Source organism: Xiphophorus couchianus, chromosome 18 (genome assembly GCF_001444195.1).
Source record: "Xiphophorus couchianus chromosome 18, X_couchianus-1.0, whole genome shotgun sequence".
Taxonomy (NCBI): Eukaryota; Metazoa; Chordata; class Actinopteri; order Cyprinodontiformes; family Poeciliidae; genus Xiphophorus; species Xiphophorus couchianus.
This window is the reverse complement of record NC_040245.1, coordinates 20,725,147-20,749,578: the sequence shown is the minus strand read 5'-3', so window position 1 is coordinate 20,749,578 and position 24,432 is coordinate 20,725,147. Positions and strand designations below refer to the sequence as shown.

Sequence of the window (24,432 nt, the reverse complement as noted above, 5' to 3'; positions counted from 1 at the left end):
CTGGTCTCTGTAATCTCTCTAAAAGGACGACTAAACAATTTCTCAAACATTTTCAGTGCTGTCACAGGTAAAACCCCCATCTGGTTTGTCTGGACCAACCAGGCTTCTCCAAACATACAGGGAGGGAGTGTAGGAAGGGGTACCGAGAATGTTACTATGGTAACTCCCTCACCATCCACGTATCGTCATGGATTTAATAGGAGATGGTGATGCTGATAGTTGCTAGGCACCCTCTGTATCAGTGCTGTTCCTTTTAGAACAGTTTCTAACTCACTGAGTAAAAAAGTAGATCCCCTAACATAAGTTAAAATGAGGCCACTTTTGCAACATTAAGACAGCTATGGTGACACCTACGTATTTTTGGTTATGACTTATATTTTCACTTTTCACTAACTCAATTTTAAATACTGATGTTCACAATACAAATGAAGCAGCTTAGCTACATAGGGATTCGTTACCACCTATTTAAATGTGTTTAAAATGTCTAAATATTGATCTATTAATTATCAGAGCAACTCAGCTTCGAGCTGTAAGGCATGTGCCGCAATTACCATGATGAACTGCTCAGCTAATTGGCATCACTGCGTTGCTGTTTAACATACAACGTGGATAAATGGATGTTTTCTGGTCCTCCCTCTCTCCCCCCGTCTTGTCTGTTAGGCTTGCAGAGGAGTGTGGGCGGCCGTACCAGCTGGGATCAGAGGGATGGAGAGGACTGTTAGCTCTCTCTGCCTCTAATAAATTTATAACACCTCCCAGCGCAAAAAAAAAAAAAACGTTCCAAGATGCTTGCACAGTTTTTGTTTTCACACTATTAGTAGAATGTTTTTGCCATCTGGACTTTAAATAGTACGTCCAGGCTGGACACTCGGGGCTTTTTTTGTTTGTTTGGTTTTTTTTCTTAATTGTGAAGTTTCTTACTGTGATGGAGAAAGTTGTCAAATTTTAATAATACAGGTTCCATGCAGAACCGGCTTTCTGTTTACACAAAGATGGTTAAACTAAATCTTTCGCTTGCTCATGTGATGTGTAATTTCCATTTTGATGTTGTACTTTGTGGATCTGTTAGACATGTGCAGGGGTAAAGTGAGCAGAGTAGGTCAGCAACCCTAATGAGACCGAAAGGATGAAACACATGCTGTTATGTTTGTAGGAGGTCTCTCTTTCTCTTCTCCCTCTCTCCCTGTGTGTGTGTCCCTGCTTCTCTCTTTCTCTCTCCCTCTCCCTCTGTGCGTGAGCGACTGTTACTGAACATACAGCGACTGTTAGTGAGAGCCAGTCAGGCATCTGTATTGTATCAGAAACCCGTTTAAAGAGCGTCCTCCTTGGCCCAAGTCAGAATTTATTTAGGCACTCGAGTTAAACTAGATCAGCTCACTTGAAGACTGAAGTCATCCCAGAGCAAAAGAAATGGACTGTCACAATGTGAGTAAATGCTTCAGATGAACTTTAAATGCCTTTTAGCTGTTTGGATGAATCTGTTGTTACTTTAAGACAATCCCCAAGGTTTTGTTACTGGGAATGTCAAACTGCATGCAGAAGCTAGAATTGTTGTTTTTTGTCCTTTAAGGCAGTGAGTTATTTTTTTTTTCCTGGTATTATTTTTTTTTTTCAAAGCTAAATTCTTTAAAAGAAGTGAATATGTTGTAAAGAAAGAAAACGTTCCAACTTTACACAGTAGATGTGTTTGCCAGTGTATGTCTCTGTTCTCCTGTGAAAGAGCTGGATGCTGGCTGCTCTGTGAGCAGTCAGACAGAGAGGCTAATGAATGCTTGCCGAACAGGTGGGTGGTCACACTCCCACACTAGAAGGGGTTTCACTGGAGACATGATGCGCTGCTTCACTGAGATAGCGGGATGGCAGAGGGACCGTTCTGTGGGCTGCATTTCTTTAGTGGGAAATGTCAGTTCGTTACCACACACAAAGCACGACGTACGCACAATCTGTTGTCTCCACAAAAATTGAATAGGTGTTTACATAACTCATCAATATCCGTGGCACTTTTTCACTGACAATTTGTCACCAGCAGGAATTTCTCTTCCCGCCCACTCCGCTTGTCCTCTGGGACAGTGGATTCTGAGTGGCTGTCGTGGACTGCAACAATTTTTTTTTGCTGGATCGTCTTGTTTTTTGTGGGGGGAATGCTGAAGAGAAGGTGTATTTTTATTTCTTTGACAGGTGACTTTGGGTATGAATTTGGCCAGTTTGGAATGATGTAAAGTACCTTCAATCTGCAGTCTTCAAATTTTGGGCACTGTTAGTTTCTCATGATGAAAGATTAAACTCATTCCTCACCTTCTTTGGAGATAAAAACTCATAAAACAAAACCCAGAAATTTTTTTTTTTTGAAATTAGTATTTTTGAACCGGTAGTGTTTCATTGACAAAAACAAAATCAAAACTTGGAAAGAGTTGAATGTTGACAGACTGAGAACACGGATCACAGCTGCTAAAACGAACATGCTTCAGGCAAAAAAGAAAAAGAAAAAAATACAACTGTTAAGCATTTACAGTTAACCTAGCAAAATATGGTCTCACAATCTGTTATTGGTGGAAAAACTCCCACAAGTGTTTCATGGAAAGGAATTAAGAGAAAACACCATCGCATGATCCTCAAGTCCGTTCCCCGCACTGCTGTAAACTCGCTTGTTCTCATAGCAGGAGGGGTGCAGCCGACCCCAGGAGGAGGAGGACATCTTGGACATCCCCCTGGACGACCCCGAGGCCAACAGAGCTGCTGCCAAGATCCAGGCTGGCTTCCGCGGCCACATGACTCGTAAGAAGATGAAGCCAGAGGACAAAACCGAAGGGGAGGAGGTGAGCAGCACTGGGGATGTGCTCAACAGCAGCCAGGGGGGCTCAGGTCAGTGTTGTAGAGCCAAGGGGTAAGACTAAGTCCCATAATGCAGCAAAGAGGGCATTATGGTTAGCGATTGTAAATATGGTAAGAGAGGCTCTCATCACGTCATAACTACACTAGACAACTTAAGGTAAGTGATGGGGAAGTTACTTATTTGATCACAGTGACAGAATATTTAGATAAAGCCAAATATATTCACAAAAGCAACATGATCTGATATTCTCAGGATGTCTTCTCTGAGACAAACACATATTGAAGGAACACTAATATAATCTTAACCATTATGACAACAGCCATTTAATCCTATACATAATTCAGTCTGTCTTTTAAAAGTCCCTCATGGTTTAACCCAAGTGTGATTAATGCAAGACATAACTGAGTGACTCATTTAATTACCCCATGGGATAGCGACAGATGACTGAATGTCTCAGTTCATTTTTTCTCCTCGAGAGCTCAGATTAATCTGCCTCTAGATGCAAAAGGCAGAAGGTATTCAGGTTCCGTTTGCTTGGAAAATGTCAAGTACCGTCATCTCGCACCTATTTACTAGTCTCTATTTGATGTAAGAGAGTAGGTGGGGAAAAAAAGTAACTTTTAATTATTACATTACAAAATACTCAACGAGTTGAGCTTAAGCTTTACAAACCAGCATTTCTGTCGGTGACAAAAGTCCAAGGGAATGTTTTTATTATTATATATATATATAATTTTTTTTATTTATTTATTTTTTATCCCACATCACAACAAACATACAAAATGACACAATTTACATAGAAATGTAGACAAGAACTCAAATACAGAATTTAGTGAGAAATAAATTTATTTTTAAAAAATTTAATAAAAGCAAAAGAAATTCAAATGATATAAGATATATAGACTACTAGAACTTTAGATTTGAAGAGTTGCCACAAACTAAGATTAATACTACTGCTTTATGGATATTAATTATTATCAACATTACTGATAATTAATTACCAACATTATTAATTGATGTTGAACCTTGAGTTCGGAAATGTTTCTTTTAACAAACATTGCGTTACATTTGTAACCATGGAGCAATTTGCAAAGTGCAGGCAGATTGTGCTTGACCAATAAAATAATCCTCCAATGTTTGCTAAAGACATAACTTAATTTGTATTTGATTAATATAGCAACCTGTAGAACAGGTTTCCTGTCTTTATAAATTTATTTTAAAATAAGACTTTTGCTTTACCAAAACATCTGGGTGATATTGTCAATGTCTTAATTTCGCTTTATGATCTGAGCGAATAATCATCACAGTTATAATCTCTCGTTCTGTTCAGATCTTTACCAAAGCAGGATGTCTTTGGAGCGATGAGTACAAATTTGAAAACAAAAATTTTATATAATCACCACCGTCATTCCTTTAGAAAGGTGACGATATGTTAGGGTTAAGATGAATGAAATGGTTACTCCGACGTCTTATTTTTTTTATGTTTATATCTTACTGTGGACAGTGAGGTATTCTTCTCATTGCATGTTGGTCTTTATTGACTCAGTGGCATGACAGACAAGATCTGATCCAAGCATCAGGGTGAAGTTGGCACAACAATCATAATCCTGAAGCCTGGAGCCTGAAAACGAAGGCAACTGCGAGAAACAAAACAAAATAGCAATAACAAAAAAGAAACACAAAAAAGATCATTAATAAAAAAAGAAAACATGACATAAAAGAAATGAAAACTGTTGCATTTTTCAAGAAAATTAGCATGACTCACATATCCTCAACCAGGTGCAGGTCAGTCAGTTCAGACTCCATTTCATACCTTTGCATCACCCAGTCTTCCTATCATACATATTGTATGTTAGCACACCATTACATCCATATACATAAACAACAAGTCTTAGTTTTGAATTACAGGCTTAGTTTATTTTGACAGTGTATTACCTTCTGGGAGGTTTTTGCAACACTGCATCTCCTTTTGAGGAGAGTCTCTGTTTGAGACTCTGGATGTTCCTCATCAAACCAAAACAACTCAAAGTGTCCTCATGCTGGTAGATATTTTTTTTAAGTTCACATTTACCTGAAGTAGAGTTTGAGTAAGATAGAAAAACACCTTAGATTGTTGGTTGTACTCTTGCAAGTACGAAATGACACGTAGTTAGATGGAGAGGTACAAAAAACGTTGGCCATAGAATAACCAAAGCTACATATGGTGAGGCGATGACTGACCTACATTCAGGCAAGAAAATGAAAACAACAAAAAAAAAGGAAAGAATGAAAAAAATGAAATGCAGATTACAAAGATAATTCTTTCCATCAACCTTCACTCCTCATAATTCTAATCAACCTCCATAAACTTAAAATAAAACTTTAAATATGTATGACCCATTTCTTTCCCAAGTATGGCCGGGTTTTAATCAGGTGAGCGTGTTTAACATGGTGGATCTGCATCAATAATTCTCCCTAACCCAGTTGCTGGATGCTTTGTGTCTTTAGGTAGGAGATGTATTTATAGCTGCAGGTGCATTAGGTACAGTATAAGCCTAAAACGGCCGAGCAGAATTAATGGGCCTGTCGGAGGGAAACTGAGCGTCTTGAGCTCCTCCCGCAGGGGTAGACCCCCTTTCTACAAGAGACGTTCTCATCAGTCATTTCAACAGTCACCCTCAAGAAAACTCCAATATAAACTGTACACTAAAAGTTTGGAGAGGTAATAAACATATTTGAGCCAAACGCTTTCTCACTTTTTTTTTTCCAATAGCTTTTCTCAACTTCAGTACGATCAGTGTGTCGCTTTGTCTGAGAGGCTCTTTAACCTTGACGGTAATAGATATAGGAACAGTCCTTTCTAGGTTCTTCATATCCTGACTACACCTCGCCTATTTCTGTTTTTAGAGACAGGAAGATCGGGGGCAGTAGAGAGAGACGACACATCTGTGCCGGAGCAGTGACGTCCCTGTCCTGACCTGGATGATGAGAGGGAGAAGAGTCAAGAAGAGGTAGTGAGAGATGTGTGGCTCAAGCTGGCATAAGCTGGTTTGCAGGCTTACCTTTTTAATCCCACCCCAACAAAATCATATCCCTTCCTCCACCTCCCCCCTAACATGAGTTAGCTTTAGAAAATGAACAGTTTCGAGGGTGTGTTATGTGAAATATTTGTGAACTTTAACACTCCCTCCCTGCTTCTTCGGCAGCCTCATCGGTACGGATATGTATGACCCAGAATTTGCGACTCACTGCATGTACTTGTGAAATTTCTGGTACTGTGCTAGTTTTTAGATGATGATCTGTGAATGTGAAAATGAATGTCTGCCAAAAGCTAAACAGGGTTTATTTTTTGAATGGATCAGTGCAAATATCCTGTGTATACTCCTTGTATGCATCACTTTTTGTGACTGGTGGCTTCTGTTGTTTTTTGATTTGCCACGTTTTTTTGTTGTTTTTGTTTTTTGATGTGCTTGTATTTTGACCGTTTTCTGACTTGCTTACAAAAACAATTAAAGCATCCAAATCGCCAAAAGAAAAGTAGCTATGTATGTTCTATTTGTTGTTTATATCTTTCTGACCATGTGATAAGACTTTTCACAACAAGCATTTTTCTATAAATCTGATCTTCCAGAGCCGTAAGCATGCCGTATCTACACTCTTATCCAGATGCATTTTGGTACCGTTTTACCTTATCCGGTAATAGTTCTATATGCTCTGTTCCTGTGTTGTGCTGTAAGTTTTTTCAGAGCCCTGTTGCTTCAAAAGTTAACTGAGTAGTACCTGAACTTTGGTGTATAGTCGTGGCATTAATAAATCCATTCTAACGATACAGTGGAACTTGAGGATGTGTTTGTTTCAAACAGGCCCCTTGATGTTCACCTACATCTCGCCCTTGCATTAAATTGTTAAAAGTTCAGCCGCTCGTTCTCCTCTGCAACAGTAGCAGAGTATTTAATCAGAGGAAGCATGTTTTATTGAAGCTGAAACCTTTTTCTGTCTCCTGTGGAGCTCACTAATGCAAGAAATCTCATGAATAATTTATAACATAAATGTGTGTTTTTCGAGCTGCAGACAAAGTTCCCAGGTTTGGTAGCAATAATGTTTACTAGTCAACATGGCTTTATTATAGTAATTATGTTTTGCATAGTTGGAGAGCCGGCGTGGATTAATGGCACAGATGCTTTAATCATATCTCCAGATGTTTTCTCCACACAGTGATGTTTGTTCTTCTCACATATAGGGCAACAGCGGCTTGCAAAATTATTAACTTTTCCATATTTTGCCACATTGCAGTTACAGACCTTAATGTAGTTTAATAAGATTTTATGTGCAGCAAAACCGGTGCATGATAGAGAAGTAAAGGGTAAATGCTACAAGATTTTTTTTTCTTTTCTACAAAAGTTTGAAAAGACGGACAAGGCATATATATTCAGTACCTGTTTACTCTGACACCCCAAAATAAAATGCAGACCAAGAGTTGCCTTCACAACTTCCTTAACTGGTAACGTAAGTTTATATATATACAGCTGTTCTGTCAAGACCTCAGAAGATTGTTAGAAAATATTTGCGAATAAACAGCATCCTGCAGACTAATATGGATCATTATATTCAGTTGTTGAAAGCAGGTTTGGGCTATGAAACAATAACTCATAATTTGAACATCTCAAACAGCAATTAATTCATCAATCCAACATCCCAAAATGGAACAAATATTGGACAGCCACAAGATGGTCATGATAGCTTTGGGAGTCAAGAAAACTACCAGCTGTGAACAGCAGAAATATGGACTTGTTTTTAAGGGTGGCCAGAAAACAGCTATAGCTGGTTCTGTTTGCAATTTGCCAAAAGCCGTGTTGGAGCAACAGCACAGCTGTGTAAGAAGTGTCTCTGGTCAGAGCTGAACCCAATGGACAATGGAAATTTTAGGTTTACATTCCAAACTCAATGCGTGAGCACACCATCTCTACATTGTAACATGGTGGTAGCAGCGTCATGATGTGTGAATGCATTCTTCTGAGGGTACCAGTAAGAAACAGTTTATGTGAAGATAGATGGGAATCTTATATTTGAAGAGACTTAAGAATGTGATCTTCTACAATGTAATAATGTTAACATTGATCCAGAACTATGATGGGAATTATTATAGTATGTTCATGTCTAAAAATGGTCTAGTCAAAGTCCAGACCTGAAAAACTCATATTTTATTGAGCAGCCTGATCTATTTCTAGAAGAACGAATGTTGAAGTTTGAACAGGTGGTTTGGGAAAAATATCTACATAGGTGAGTAAGTGCAAGTACATGCCATACTTTTCAGATTTTCACTCTTAGAAAAAAAAGTTTTGAATATTATGTCTCCCTATCCTTCCCAGTTGCTCTCTACTTTGTGTTTTTCTAATATCATGAGGTTGTGACGCAACAGATGTGGAAAAAGGTCAAGCGGTATAAATAACTTCGCAAGGAGCCGTTTTCAATAATAGACGACTTATTACAATAAGGCTGGCTAAACCACAGAAGTGTTCCTCCATTTCTCTCTATCTGCCGAGGCAGTCTTGTTCACTTTATGAGAAACAGGATAGTGCATCTTCAGTCTCCCTGTGCACCCACTCAGCCCACCCACACACATCTGAGCCACGCAGCACACTGCACAAACCCGAGCTGCACATGCTTCCTCACACAGGAAGAACACAGCCCATACTTTAACATGCTCATCAACACTCGAGTCACTCATTCCCACCGTCTCTCATGCACACACACTGTCACACACGCAGACACACGTACGCAAATGATGGGCTGTGTCACCAGTTGTAGAGATAGGACAGCCGACATCTCGTTAGAAGTGGTTTGGCAATGGCAGAGTGCAAACACTTCCTTCTCAGGCTGACATTACTTCTCCTCCTCCTCAATCTCATAAACATCCTCTATGGGTTTTATTTGGACCTATTCTTTTCTCCTACTCAGTCCCAGAGGTGCCATGGCCACGTTCTGCTGTCTCTTTAATGACTGTGGGTGAACAATCAATATTATGCACACCTCCAAACATAGCACAACACCCACTTTGCTCTGTAGATTGAATTCTGACAGTGAAGAGAAAGGCCTAGTTTAAGGGGGGGGGATACACTTTGTCACAACCATAAGTTAATCAGGAAGAAAAAATGTTGCCAACATAATTTTTTCTTTGCTTGTTTTTCCACTAATAAATGTCAAAGAAAAAGAGCGCAGCTGAGAAATGTCGTATGGATTTCCACACTGAAGAGGAAACGCTCCAACCCTACTTTGTGTGTATTTGGGTTGATGACATCACAGGAGGAACAAGAATCCAGAACTTTAACTACTTATAATCCTGTTTGAATCTTTACATGAGACTTCAAGAATATCTTTCTTTCTGATCCTCAAGCAATGAGATTGTTTCCCTTTTCTTCCTTCTCATATGAGAACATGCCATTGCAATGTTTGCCAATTGCAATGGCATGGGCAGACATAAAAGTTGGGACTTGGAAAATAATCTTAATGCAACACATTTACCAGGTTGCTTCTTATAGCAATTTGACTTTAAATAATCACTAAAGATCTTAGACAAAAAAAAATCAATTTTTTACAGAGTGAGCCTTGGCTTCTTCTCAAAATGCTTCCACATGTTTTATGATTGCCATAGTTTTCTGAAATCCATGCCATATTCTTACATATGGTGCTAATGAGGCCAATTAAATACATATAAAGAAAGAATTTTAAAAATAAATCTAAGTAGGGGGGAAAATCACAACATAGATATAATAGATCTCAGATTTTGAGATATGCTCTATGCCCCATATCGTCAGAGACATGTTGAGTAAAACAGCAAAATAGAAAATCTTTTGAAAAACAACCTTGACATATTCAAACTCAATATAGTAATCTATATTGAGTTTGGTTGATTTTACAAAAACGTCTGGCGAATAACTTTAGTGAGAACAACAGTGGCTTCAGTCATGAGACATTAAGCTAAAACTGTCTGAATCTCTCAGTCTGTTTCCCTTTCTGCCTTTCATGTCAGAGAAGAAGCGTCCCACTTGACTCAGAGACCATTAGGGGATGAGAGGAGTGGCGAGGTCTGCTTTTTAGCGAGGGCAGAGGTGAGGGGAAGAGGTTCGACTTTGATGGCACGGTACACAGGGGGCTGAACATTTGGGTGACTAAAACAGTAGCTGCTCCCACAGTCCTGCAGCTCTTCGTCAACCATGATTCCCACTCTGGAGAGAGGCGACCTTTGTTTCCAACAATATCCAGATTAAAAGAGAGAGTCTGGAAGTCGGAGAGATAGATCACTTATAATGGCTGCTGACTCATCAGACCACATGCAAAGACTTATATATCTGGAATGAAATAATTCGACAAACTTAAAAAAAAATAAAAATAAAAAAATAAAAACATCTGTTACTGGGCAAAAGTTGTATGGTGTTAAAGTCTTTCAATTAAAGTTTTCTGCCTCATCTGCTGCTTCTTAGGTCTTTTTTTTCCCAGCAGTGCATTTGATGTTTTTCCTTCAGTTTTGCACAGCTTTAATGTGAAAACATGGCCTAGACTGTTCTTTTGATGCATCCCCCCCCTACAGCTCACTTTGTTTCTCAGATGAGAAGTTGCTGTCTTGATGCAGCCTCTACTCCACCTAGAGGACAAAGTAAGTATAAGCTCATTGTTTATCGTGGTTCGGTAATTTGCTGCTCGTTTTGTCACAAAATAAATAAACAGGCGCAGTACCTTGCAAAAGTATGCATCCCCTTTGAACTTTTCACATATGTGTAAAAAGTATTTATGTCACTTTCACTTTCATCAAATAAGAATCTAAAAGATGTTTTGTTTTTTTTTACCTCTGGATTCAAAATCCCTGACGTAAGACTTCATAGAACCTGCTTTCACTGCAATCACAGCAGAAAGTCTTTTAGGATGTTTCTCCCAGATTTGTAGCTGAAATACTTGGTCATTCTTTGCAAGATAGTTCAAGATCAGAAAAAGTGGATGGAGAGCAGCTGTAAATTTCAAACTATGGATTTAGGCCTTTTAACACATGAATATGATTTCATCCAAACCATTCCATCGTACTGGTCAGATTCATAATCCTGGTGGACAAAGGCTGACCTTTGCCCCAGTAGCAAGTCTGTTACTGCCTCTAACAGGTTTTCTTCAGAATTGGCCTGTAATTAGCTCCATCCTTCAATCTTTCTTCCTTGTCCATGCTAATCAATATTTTTCTCACAGGATGATGCTGCCACTACCATGTCTCACAGAGGGGACGCCGTGTTCAGGGTTATGTGCTCTTTTCGTTTTGCACACCACGTAGTGTTTTGCTGAGTCTCCTGTATAGGCTACAGCAAAAAGAAAGAAATTATGGTAAAATATATCAATGTTTATGATTGAAATCTGACAAAATGTTGAAATGTTCAAGGTGTAGAAGAAGGACATTAGCGAGGCACTGTAATATACCACTGATGTACCTGGTCAAAGGCTGGAACAGAAAATAGCCTTCATAGATTTACTTTCTTTGGTTAACTGCATGTTTACATACAATGTGCTTTATACTGTGAATAAGCACAGAACAGTGAGACAAAAGCAGCCAAAAAAGGCACTTTGCGTGTTTCTTTAAGAGTTACTGATTTATTTAAACTAGTCACAAAGCAAAAACATTAACATTTAATTCTGTTTGTAGATTACGAGGCTTCAAAAGTGAACAAACACAATAAGGCCTGTTTAAAACACGTTTTCCTTTCATCCCCTACTTTTAAAGATCAAAGTTAGGAAGAAAAGAAGGGCCGATCTACTCCAACCACACTGTCTCTGTGTCGCAAGAACACACACATACACACGCACACACACATTTGGCTGTTGTTGGCTGTGAGTGGGGTGCTGTGGGGAGAGTGGGGCTCAGTGTGACCAGGCAGAGGCCAGCGTCGCAGGCAGGCAGGCAGTGGAGAGAGTGCTGTGCCGCAGAGACGTGCCCGGGGTGGATAAACCATGCTCACTGAGCGGGAGAAACACTCTGCCCAGGACACAAGATGAAGGTAAAGAGGAAGCCCTCCTCCAAATTCAGCAACTTCAGGGACATTCCTCCACTGTTGACGCTCTTCGGCCTCTACCTCCTCCTCGTCCTCTTCACGGGTAGGTGCCGATATTTGCTGTCCAATCAAGAAAGTTAACCAAACTAACAGAACATTTGAAACAGTTGTCACCTGGAAAACATGAAGGGTGTTAACTTCTTTTTTTTATCCCTGACATCATTCTTCAAATGAAAATAAGCGAGAGGTTAAATGAGTCTACGAGATTTTGCCTTTTGTGTTCGTGCGCTTTGTCTCTGAATGGGTTTGCTGAGTTCCACTTTGTGCCCAAAGGGAACTTGAAGAGGCCATTAAGAGAGTATATGAAGAGGACAATACAAGGTCAAGAGTGATGATTAAGAACAGTTAATATTTTTAAATGCTCGTTCCAGACGACTAACCGAGAAAAGTAAATTTTACAACAGTACCATGGGCCCAATGTACCCAAGCAGACCACATTTGGTTAGAATCACTGGATCCTGTGTCTATCTCCAGCTTCACCAGTGACAAAGAATTTCTCTCTGTAAGCCTCTCTCTCTCTCTTTCTCTCTCGCTCGCTCGCTCTTTTCAAGGGAGGAAACTCATTGCAACAATCGTGCCCTTTGTGTTATTCCCTTGGCAACTCTTGTCAAGGGGACCAAACGGTTACCACAGCAATGAGGCGATGCCCTGCTAACTGCTTCTCTGTAAAAGAGCGTCGCAGACTCTCCCTCTCTCACAGGCTGATCTCTCCATCACTGGAGCCGAACAGTAGGATGCCCTCCATCAGGCTCGCAGCCAATGCATGGACCTCCATGTGTCCAGCTACGACTGAGTTATAGCTACCTCCACTGTGAACATAATGGCTTTGTTTTGTTTGGTTTCCCAGACAGGGCTCCACTGTAAAGGTAAAATGTGACTTACAATATAAAGCCTTAGACCCATAAGCTCCTAGGAGGTGGGCAATAACAGGGGAACACAAATCAAAATTAGTACAAGGTTTGTTCTCTCTCCCTGAGAGGTCATGGGAAATTCCAGCAGTGAGTTTCTGAGACGCAGATTAGCGATTGAGATGTATCGGATCAAATAAAAACAGGCATGCGTGTCATTAAGTCAGTCTCTGGAGCGCTTCGCTTCACTCACTGAAGAGGAAGTTGTTATAATCAAAAAAGAGAGATCTTCTAAAAAGTTTCACATCTTTTTAAAAGGCATTCCCCCCACCCCTGCATAACCTTTTCATCCTCTGATTTTTGAATTATTTGTTTCTAACACCACTCACGTTGGCCACCTTCCAAAAAGCTTAAAGGAAAAAAAGTTGTTCATGATACGAGAGGTCAACTAATTAGTTCATGACAGTTGCTCATCGTTGTAGGTGTGCCAAACTTGCCACGAGGCAAGAAATATGTAGATGATTTTCTGTCGATAACAACACAGAAACTGAACAGCGAACGACTCTTTCAAATAGTGTGGGGGCATGCACCATCAGCAGCTATCTTTAGACTACATGTTGGACTTTGTAGATCAGCTTCAGGGTCTATAATGCAATATGACACACTGAAATCAAACAGGGGCAACAGAAAGGGATAATATTTAAGAAAAATAAATTATTCTATTGTACAGATTAAAATAAACAGCTACACCAAAGGAATGTTCCCTTCAAAGTTTCTTTGTACTGAGTTTCTTACATCTTCCTTGCGTTCTGCTAATTTTGTATCGAGGTAGGCTCTAATTGTTTTTCACTTTCTTTAAAAGTCCCTGTTTAATTCTTGTTTAACTCTGTGTTCATTTCTGTTTTTATTATTTCTCACCTTCCCTCAGTTAATCTGATCAGATTAATGCACAACATTTCCCCAACTATTCACAGCTGGTTTTTATGCTACTCATCAACAAGTGACAGATAAAGCCTGTCACTTTCCTTGGGGGTTGGCAGAACATTAATCAGAGAAGCAAACAGGAAGTCTACAGTGACTCTGGAGGACCAATAGAAATCCTTGGCTCACATGGTGTTGTGGTGATCTGTTTCCTCTGCAGAGACAGGCAGGCTTGTCATGCATCACAGGATCATGGACAATCCTGAAGCAAAACTGATTTATTTTGTGAAGAAAAGCTGAAAGCTCACATTCCTGCAGGATGATTATCCTAAACATTTCAGCCATATTGGCAATGAAATGGTATAGTTCCAACAATGTTCATTTTTTATATTATTTCACTGAGAATCTACGACAACATATAGCAAATTATTATGAAAGACAATGTCCATTCGATCTGAAAAGTTTCAGCTCTTTTATAACCCAAATCTTTCAGTCGCTAAATAAATAAGAGACAAAATCTCAAAAGATCTGCAGCAGTAGGCGCATAAAGATGATTCAGCAAAGTGTTGATTTAATGAAACTTAGTACAATGCAAAGACAGATCACACTTTTTGGAATTTTATGAGTAAAATGAAAAAAAATTACTAGCCCCCTCTTCACAATTAAGCACCATGTTGCTATTGCCTGTCACATAAAATGCCAATAAAATGAATAACTTTGTGGACTTATTGTAGAAAAAAAAAAATTTAAGAAATGAACAAGGTCTGTACTCTCTCAACTGCACATTTTTCCATCAGTTCTTGACCTCACCACTGTCTCTCTGCCCTCCAGGTGAGGTGCTTGGCGTGAACGTGACCAGCCAGACCCAAGTGGTGAGGGGCACGGTGGGCAGAGAGGCCCTCTTGTCGGTCAGCTACTCCAGCAGCAGCGCTGACAAGCCTGTCATCAAGTGGCAGGTCAAGAAGGACAAAGTAAAGCCTGTCACCGTCGTTCAGTCAATCGGCACAGAAATCATCGGAAACCTGAGGCCTGAGTTTCGCCACCGAATCCAGGTGTACGAGAATGGCTCCCTGCTGCTCCACAACCTGCAGCTATCAGATGAAGGGACGTATGAGGTCGAAATCTCCATCACAGACGACACATTCACCGGAGAGCACTACATTGAGCTGACTGTGGATGGTATTCAGACTAACTTTGTGCACCACATTGGTTTTAAATAACATACCATGCTGTTTATTTTTAAATAATACATTTATGTGTATATGTGTGTATGAAAAATAACATTGTCAAAACAGTGTGATTGCAATATGGGTCTGTGGGCTGTGTTAGTGAGTTTCCTATCATAAGAAATTCACTCTCAAACCCACTATACAAGTGCAGCTCAAAACAGAATATCATAAAAAATAAATATTTTTTGTCACTTATTTTACACAGTGAAATAGATTAGTAGATCTCAATACTATAGACCAGTGGTTCTCAAATGGGGGTACGTGTACCCCTGGGGGTACGTGGAGGTACTGCAGGGGGTACGTGAAGCTTTTCAAAATATCTTTAAAAAATCAGTAGGCTCCTCATAATAAGTCTTGGGAAAAATTATTTTGTAAAAAGTTCGATAAAATATAAATGTGTGTTCATGCACTGAATTTTATATTCAGTATTTAGTTTCAATATCCTTTAAAATAAAATGGTTTGACTGGTTTTATACCTTCCTGGTGGTCACCGTCTTCTGTTTTTCTTTTTTGTTTAACCATGCAATGTTTGCAATATGGATGTATTTGTCAGGTTCACTGATATAAGTTGTTTGGCTTTAATAAATCAGACAGTGATTTTACAGCACTGTACCTCTTTTTAATTCCAAAAATGTTTTGCCCGTGTCAGGGGGTACTTGACTAAAAATATATATTTTTAAGGGGGTACATCACTGAAAAAAGTTTGAGAACCACTGCTATAGACTATATTTTACATTCCCCGTGAGACACAATCCTCAAAATTGCAAGAAATACAGGCTTGAAATACTTATATAAGTGACCAAAAATATAAAACTTTTTCACCATGTTCTGCGTCTTTGTGCTGTACTTGTACTTTGGTCCTGTTATCCTCCTCAGTTCCTGTGTCAAAACCTTACATCCAGATGATGGCTTCTTCCGTCCTGGAGTACAGCGAGCATTTCCACCTCCACTGCTCCCACGATAACGGCACAAAGCCCACATACAGTTGGCTAAAAGGAGGGAAGGTGCTGACCAATGACTCACGCCTTCTGCTTTCACACGACCAGAAGGTGTTGACCATCTCACGCGTCCTGATGTCCGATGACGACATCTATGCCTGCACAGTAGAGAACCCCATTGGCAGCATGAAGAGCGTCCCAGTTCGGCTCACCGTCTACAGTAGGTGACATGTTACTCTGCCAGAAGCTTTACTAACACAAGATCACAAGAGGAAGGAGATGATGGCCAATCAAAACCTGTTGAGTTGAGCTGTGTAATTTGTCCTAAATACATTAAAATCTTGCCTCAAAACATTTTTTCAGCTCTAAAAAATTCAAGGTGAAAATATCTGAAATATTGTGCTTGAGTACAGAACCTTTGAACAGTTGCATTGAACACTGAATATTGATTTATATACAATTTGTTTTAATTTCTTATATTGGTCTTGATCAATAGTTCTTTTAATAGCTTTTTCAACTTCTTTTAAAGTTTTCCTCTGACTTGTGACTGGTTTTTGACTAGTTTTCTTTACAGTCTGTGTCCAATTTTGACAACATAAAAAAACGTGTGTGAATAAATGTGAGACAGAAGACATAAGCAAATACAACGAAATTGAAATGTTACATGAATGAAAAATATGCTTTTGGAAACTACCATTGCTACTTGATGACATTTGTGCTGAAATCCCTCAAACATTTTACATTGTATTTGTTCCTGTAAATGTAAATATGCCCATTCACATATCAGGGATAATAAGTCTACCTTTACAAAACATTTTAAGCTTAACACTGTTAATGTTGCTCATACTAACAAATTTTTATATTTCTCAGGAGAGACTAATTGCTGGTTTGGCGTTATATTTACAAATGACTTCCAACAACAACAAAGTTGATCAGAATCAATGTTTGACTCTCCCTGGTTCAGTAAAATGGAAAATCCCAGATATCATAAATGTATGGAAGAGAGGCGGCAGCTTTTGCATGTTTTTTTATTTTATTTTTATGAACAGTATATTAATCACTTAATTTGAAGGGGTTTATAGCAACATCTATATAACAAAAGTTATATTTTAAAGCAAACTGAACAAGTTCTGCATGACTGTGAGCTTTCATGAGATTTTTTTTTGCAAACTGGTTGTAGAAATAAATTAATGTTTACTTTAAGGATGTTTTCTAAATGTTGGCTCATTAACGTCTAGCTAAAACCACAAGCACTTGTGAACGATCCCAATTTAGGAATATTTTGAGCTAAATAACACATTGATATTTAGACTTCATGTTTTTAAGTTAGCTTAAGCAAAGGTTTGCAGAGTTGTACATTTTTAGGTAAGTAGAACATCCCATGAGTTTGGAAGCCTTTTATCATCTCTAAATTAAAAAAGAAAAAAGAAAACATACCGTACAAGACTTAGTGGAAAAGCAGTCGAGGTTTAAGGAAAGTCTTTGTAAAACATACAGAAAGCTGAAAGAAAGACTTGAGACCACCTTACTTTACAGAAGCAAACCATGCAAAAATGAATTGTGTCTCAGGACTTTCAGTACTTTGTTTACCAACCGTTCATTTTCAGGGGCCCATCAAAGCAATTATCAACTCACGGCAGCCAGTACACAGGCATGCCGGCCTCCATAACAATGTTGTTGACGACCAGTGCAAATCCCGGCTGTATTCGTAAGAGCGACGCCTCAGAGCGGCTGTTATGGGGCGCCAGGGCAGAACTGCAAACCAGGCTGGGAGAGATGATGGGCGGGGGCCGTCTGATCCAATGAATGAAGAGTTATTTGTGAGGAGGGAGACGGAAAAGGAGGCAGGTGGGGAGAGCGCTTTGCCTCAGTGAGCCTCAGTAATTCTGACTTCATTATTGCTGTACTGTTATGTGATGCATGAGCAGATTGCTACAGACCCTCCGACATGCTCCACACTTCCTTTGCATGCATAGCAGCGCCACACAAAATCTCAGAGTGACTCCTCTGTTGTCCACCGCATCCAAGTCATGCCAGCGGAGTCCCAGTAAGACAAAAAGAAACGCAACAAAAGAACTGACAAGAAAGGTTTCGGATTTAATTACAGCAGCTACCGTATGTTTAAAAGGCAGAACTTTAATTACACTTTTATTAATGCCTTTCTTTCTATGTTATTCTTTTCTCTGTCTACCACTCTGGTTTAGGACGGAGCTCGTTATACATCATCCTGTCCACCGGGGGCATATTCCTCCTAATCACCCTGGTGACAGTGTGCGCTTGCTGGAAACCTTCCAAGTAGGAGCTGTTCTTTTATCTCCCTCCTCTTCTTTTCCAACACTTTTCCTCTCAGCCTGTTTTTCCTTCTACTCTGAGAGGCTTTGATAAAGCAAACAATAATGTGACAAGAATTTCAAGTAGCTCAGCTGTGAAATGAAAAAAAAAGCCATGATATTTGCTGTGTGTGAGTTTATCAGAAAGTTTAAGTTATTTTTTTTAGCATAAGTGGATGTTTCTTTGGCGTTTGTTGCAGAAAGAAGCATCGACCTGTTCCCCAAAGAGCTCCTATCTACATGGAGCAAAGTGAAAATGGCCATGATGGTGAGAAACAGTTTAACTTTATCATTTTTTAAGCTGTAAGGAAGATTTAAATTGTGCTATGCTGGATTTGGGAATAGGTTTGATACAAGCATCACTAACAAGTCAGTGTAATCCCAACTCCTTGTAGACTATAGTCTATATTAGTTTAAGCAGTGAGTCCTCCTTTAACAACACAGTGTGGTGTATGTACTGTATACCACTAATTACTGTTGGTGTGTATTTAACAGATAACAAAGGTCTTAGTAGAAGTACTCTGCTGCCATCTAGTGGTTGTAGTTAAGTCCAGTTATTCTTAAATTGGCTTGCACAGTAAATAAGCAAATGTGTATGTGTTGTTGGTGCTATATTCTGCTCTGTTCATACATATCTTAAAACTGAATAAGTATTTTATATTCTGGTAAATAAATTCAAGAAATAAATAGCATATCTAAAATGAGAAGAGTGTCAATCAAAAATTTGTGACCAGTATCCGATCTCCAGTGTTTGTAAAGTCTTGTCCTCCTAAAACCGATTTTTACCCATTTCTACTTACAGACAGAATTCAACAGAATTCAAAATATAAATCTTGTTACTATGATACTATGAATGGTTATGATTTATTTATACAAGGAACAGAGATCAAGTTGAACTGCGAGAGTGAAGGAGCAGCTACAATTTAAACTTGTGTTAGCAATCAGCACAATGAGCTCAGTCAGCAGCTACAAACATGACTTTGTGTTTATCCCCTCTAGAATGTAGACACTTACCTTAACTCGGATATTTCCAAAAACGCTGCCAACATTTCCCTTTCCAGTATGTTCCAAAAAGTATAAAATAAGAAAACTTTATCATGACATGTTTCACCTTAATGCAAATCACTAGTTTGCCAAGTCAATGAACCCTCCTCAAGATATGAACTGAAGTTCTGTGACAGACAACTTCATTTTGTAGCTCAACAAGTTGAGTATGAAGCTGCCTTGTTTGGAAGACCTGAATACAGGCAGGCATGCAGGAGGGAGGTCAAAGTCCTAATTACCTAAACTACTAAAAGTACAGATCATAAATGTACATGATAAACTACAGTCCTGGACACAATGGCAGAAACGACCAGAACTACTAAAGTACCAAATAACAGCATTTCTTGATTATGCCTAAATCATGTAATCGGATTGTCTTTTGCAGTTGATGTGGTGCCAAAGCCAAGTACGCTTGGCCGAAGGAGCCCCATGCCTCTTTATGTTCTCGACGAAGATGTAAGTCACTCATTTATTTACAAGACCTCTATTTAGGATTGCTACATCTTCATATTTTCTCTCTTAGAGGCTGAACCTGACTAAAAGCATAAAGCAAAATCTAAGCATGCCCACAAGCACAGTAGTAGCATCCTGTCGAGTTAAAAATGTACATTTATAATGTATAACCCATAAAGTGCTGCATATTCCTACTCATTGTTTTTTAAGAGATGTGCAAGTTTTTTTTGTAACTTTTGACTTAAAAGAAGAGTTACATAAATAATTTTAATTGTCAGATTGTTCAGATGTTCTCTTATTGCTTTTTTCTTTGGGAAAAAAGCAATAGGATCAGACCGAGTCATAAGAAGAAAATTAGGACTAAAGTTGTTTAGTAAAGGTTTTAATCTGAACTATTTGAACTATTTTAATTTTTTTTTCTCACATTATACCACATTGGGATTTTACAGGATGAACAAACACAAAGTGACGAAATGTTAAGCTGAAGGCAAAAGACTGCTGGTTTTTGTTTTTTTATAATAATCTGAAAATGTTATTTTGTGGTTGTATTCAGTCCCTTACTGTTAAATAGAATAGAATAGAATAGAATAGAATAGAATAGAATAGAATAGAATAGATTAGGCAAAAGATTTAAAATTTAACCCCCAAAAATTGAGTTAAACACATTTATGTATGTTTTTTTCTTTTATTATTTTAGGAGACTCTGGAGCATCTGGAAGAGTCCTCTGGCAACACTGCTGTCCAATCAGAAATTAATATCCCTGCCACCTATGTTCCAGTCCTCCCCCCGACCACCAACAGAACTGAGCGACCGATCTGGTCCACTCCCCGCCGGTACCCCCGCAGCCCGTCTCCGCTTGCACAGCCTCTCCCTCAGCCCCTCCCCGCTCCCCTGATACGTCCTGTCTGCTCTCCGGCTCGCTCCCCGGCGAACTCTCCGGGATCGTCCCCCCGCAGTTTCAGCCCGGTGAGGAGGGTCCGTCCTCCAGTGGGCATCCCAGTCAGCCACCTGCCTGTGGAGGCAGAGTGCGCAGACCCCAGCGATCAGACTCTCAACTCCTCACAGCACTGACAGCCGTATGGAAAATAGTTTTCACCCTGAGATATGTGAAATGCATGTTTAGTTTGGGTTCCACGTTCTAGGTTAACAAATGGGTTCACTTCTTTTTTTTTTCCTTTCTTTTTTTTTTTCCTCGTGTCGGTATTTATGATGCACTTCTTTATGGTTATGCACAAACATTTTTAAGATTCTCTCTTAAATACGGTTCAGTGTTCTGGTATATGCAGATCTATTTGTTTTCATATTGTGAGTTTTTGATTTAGAAAAAATATAATAAAATACAAAACAAAGTCCCAGCCATATTTATTGGCATCCATAAAAAGCCTTATACTGAATTTCAATTTAATTGCTGCATTTTCGTCTCACCTTAAGCAGCTCAATAAAGCCAAATGATTAATCTGAGTGTAATTATTCAGTTAGGGAAATAAATCCTATGTTGCAAAACAATTGTTTCAATCCAACATATTTCTCAGGCATCTCTGCTGTTGGTCTCATCTAACAGCATATCTAGTAGTGATCTAATAGTGAATAGATCAGAGACATAAAGAGGTTTTTTTAGCTCGTCCTTTTTGCACATTATCCAGAATCCTGGACTGTCTTTTTCACTTAATAGATTTTATGTTCTCCACATTTTTATTTAATATTTTTCTCTATGTTAAATGTGATTCCATTCACTCTAGTAAAGTTCTCAGGGGCTATAGAAGAAAAACAGTCCCACACCATCACAGATCCTCCACCATACATAACAGTGGGGGTGTTTTTCTACTATTTCTTTCTTCAAGATTCTCCAAGTATAAATGAAAAAAAATGGCTCCAGTTAGATTTATTTTAGGACAGTTTATTTGAGTTGGCACTGGTGATTTTGTTAACAATTGCTTCTTAAGATATTTTCTAACACTGAATAAGTATACTCATATCGAAGGTCAATTTAAAAAACAATCTGAGTAAAATCTGCAGAACAAAATAGGGTGCCACTAAATGTGCCACCCGTAATGTGGCATCCACACAAAATATATATAAGTCAATAGTTTTATGTTTTTTAATTATTTGCTCTTTGTGTTGTTTATTTTTCTTTCAAGACATTAAACACACGTTCTATTTTTTTTTCTCCACATTAGGTCACTTTATAACATAACGATAAAAAGAATATTATTATATGTTGTATCTTATTATGTACTTTGTGACAATAAATACCGCAGCTCCTGCAATTAAAATCTCCTGCTTTATTTTCTGAAACTTATTTCAAATAACCAAACATATGACACAATGACATGTTTGTTAAAAAACATCTTAAACTTTGGTTTGCCTTCTTTTGTTATCCTGAGAAAGTTTAAAATAATTTGCCTGGTTTGTAATGTTGTTGTAATACTTCTTCAGTCCGTTAGGTGTCACTAAAACATTTCAACTGATTGGGCAACACTGCATAAAAAGTAACTCTTACAGGATTGTCTGCTTTTTATCAACCTTTACATTTGATCCAAAAGGTATAAGAAATGACATTTTGAGCAGGTTTTATCTGTCTTTATGTTTTTCAGTGATTTAAACTTTTTTGTTCTCTAAATCTAATTTATATACAAAAAAAATTATAACTTGTGATATGGATGTCCTAAATTGAAAAACAAATGGTGGTGGAAATAAGTCTGTAAGAGAATAATTAACACAGATAATATGGAGGACACTGAGTTTGACATAGTAGGATATACAAATCTTAATGAGAAAAAAACTTGAATATCAAGCGAATAAAGCGCAGTGCACAGAGGAAAGTACACAAGAAGTAAAATAGAAATTAAATACAAAGGAAAGAATAAATGAACTCCACAGAACTTGTAAGTGCTTGTTTAATTAAAGAAAAAGTAAAGAGTTAATGGCAAAAGAGCTCCTTAAGTGGCTTCATCTAGGAGAGAAGCACAACTAAACATATAAACTCTGAGCAGGTAGTCCAATTTATGGCTAATAGATGTCAATGACTTTGATTTTCAAGTTTATTCAGATTGAGACATGATTTGTTGTAGTGTCAGTATTATTTTTAAACTATTGTTTTTGTCTTTTTTTTAATCAAAAGTAAGGAGTTTTTTCTACAAAAATGATAATAATTTGATAGCACTATTTTGTATTTACGCTATGATTTAAACTTTTGTTTGATGATCTGAAATAATAAATGTGACCAAAACGGACAAAACAGTAGGAATCCCCAAGAGGACAATTCCTCACAGCTCTGTCTGTATAAGCTGTGTTAAGAGGGAGTTCTGTATACCAACTCTGTTGTAAATTGAGCTTTTGTCTTTAGCACTGTGGCCCCCGGGTCCTGTTGTGTGCATGTTTGTGCATGTGAGTCCCTGTCGAGCAGTAGTGAGCAGTAACACCAGCAGATTTTTTTCTGCCCTGAATCAACAACCCAGTCGCACCTCAAAATAGTCACTAGCAAGAAAAGTAAATTTGTTGACTTGCCTCCAAAGGCTTGAAATCTAGTTCAAGTACATGTAAAATAAATAAACACAGCAAATAGCACTCTTCTTACATTTCATAGAAAAACTCACTAGAGGGCTCCAGAATTTTGGAGCTAATTTTGAAGCTTTTGATATTTGGTGCTTTCAAAGTGATCCATCCATCCAAACAACATGCAGATGTTTTAAAGCATCTGCTTTCATTTTAGAAAAAAAAAATTACTCTAGGCATGACCAATTTACACACTACATTTCACATCTGTCTCAATATGAAGTAGTCCAGGTCTCATAAACCTCAGGTTGCATTTTAAAGATTCTCGATTTTGTGTATGATACTCAATTGAGATGAAGTTGAGTAAATGTGATTTTGAATTGGAAAACAGATACAAACTTCAGTATTATTAAACAGAATTATTTACCAACGGTGCTATTAAAAGCTCAAAATCAAGAAGATTTATCATAATTTTCCCAAGCAGGTCATGTAGTTGAACAAAGTGTTGTTTCATGCTGACTCCTACAGCAACACATAGAGTGACTCAATGCAACTTTGAGGTGTAACTGACAGATAACTTATTTTTTCAAGGCTCACAACACTTGCTTGTTTGTGTTGCCTTGGGCGGTGAGATGTAAAACCCACACAATAAGCCCCTTGATTGGTGTAAAAATAACAGTCCCATGCAAAAGCTCTCATACTCCTTTAACTATTCCACATTCTCCCTCTTGAGACAGGCACCAGCTCCTCCACAACCTCCACAACCAAGGGACTAGCGAGTATAGATAATGGATGGGCTAATGCGAAGCACTAATTGTAATGTAGAAGTAAAATGACACATGCTTCAAATGTATTATAAAAATCTAACGTTGCATTCAATGCCCCTGAACCAATCACTAAATGTTTCACAGTGGGTATAATTGAATTTCACGAATCCACCTCTTCAATAAAAGCTTCAAAAGTTTGTTAGAAAGCATTAGGAAACCAACAGCATGAATAAAGCCTACCAGGATATTTTCATCCACCTAGCATAAAGGAGAGCGATCTTCTCAGAGGCCTGTAACTCCAGAAGAGCTGCAAGAACTAAAGCTCAAGTGGAAGAATCTGTTATCTGGAAAACTACAAGTCTTACACTATGCAAGTATGTCCTTTGAGGTAGAGATCCTTGGATGTTTGAATTTTGGGTTTCGTTCATATTTGTTATTATATTATTGCTCAACAGGTCTTGCCAAACTCAGTTCATTAGTATTTCCTTAAGGGGCTTTTTACAGATGT

The 24,432-nt window shown here is 38.4% G+C and overlaps 2 protein-coding genes across 4 annotated transcripts; both read left to right on the top strand.

Moving 5' to 3' along the window:
• Window positions 1-1,167: 1,167 nt before the first annotated feature.
• LOC114133578 (neurogranin) lies at window positions 1,168-6,646 on the top strand. Of its 3 annotated transcripts, none has more exons than XM_027999596.1 (3): window positions 1,168-1,425; window positions 2,661-2,862; window positions 5,720-6,646. In XM_027999596.1, exons 1-3 carry the CDS (start codon window positions 1,411-1,413, stop codon window positions 5,773-5,775), a joined length of 273 nt encoding a protein of 90 aa, XP_027855397.1. In that variant the 5' UTR covers window positions 1,168-1,410; the 3' UTR covers window positions 5,776-6,646. The 3 variants fall into 3 exon arrangements, with proteins under 3 accessions (XP_027855397.1, XP_027855396.1, XP_027855399.1); XM_027999595.1 differs by having other exon boundaries at window positions 1,199-1,425; window positions 2,658-2,862; XM_027999598.1 differs by having other exon boundaries at window positions 1,216-1,425; window positions 2,661-2,816.
• Window positions 6,647-11,660: 5,014 nt separating this feature from the next.
• Window positions 11,661-21,939, top strand: hepacama (hepatic and glial cell adhesion molecule a). Its single transcript, XM_027999736.1, has 7 exons — window positions 11,661-11,941; window positions 14,499-14,846; window positions 15,773-16,054; window positions 18,039-18,129; window positions 18,365-18,432; window positions 19,594-19,664; window positions 20,359-21,939. The coding sequence occupies exons 1-7, from the start codon at window positions 11,839-11,841 to the stop codon at window positions 20,731-20,733; spliced, it is 1,338 nt and encodes a 445-aa protein (XP_027855537.1). The 5' UTR covers window positions 11,661-11,838; the 3' UTR covers window positions 20,734-21,939.
• The last annotated feature ends 2,493 nt before the right edge of the window (window positions 21,940-24,432 follow it).

Coding starts and splice junctions, on each gene's coding strand:
- LOC114133578 (XM_027999595.1), top strand. Junction 2,863..5,719: donor CAGCAGCCAGGGGGGCTCAG/GTCAGTGTTGTA, acceptor TTCTGTTTTTAG/AGACAGGAAGATCGGGGGCA.
- hepacama (XM_027999736.1), top strand. CDS start 11,839: ATGAAGGTAAAGAGGAAGCCCTCCTCCAAATTCAGCAACTTCAGGGAC. Junction 11,942..14,498: donor CCTCCTCGTCCTCTTCACGG/GTAGGTGCCGAT, acceptor TCTGCCCTCCAG/GTGAGGTGCTTGGCGTGAAC. Junction 16,055..18,038: donor AGTTCGGCTCACCGTCTACA/GTAGGTGACATG, acceptor ACTCTGGTTTAG/GACGGAGCTCGTTATACATC.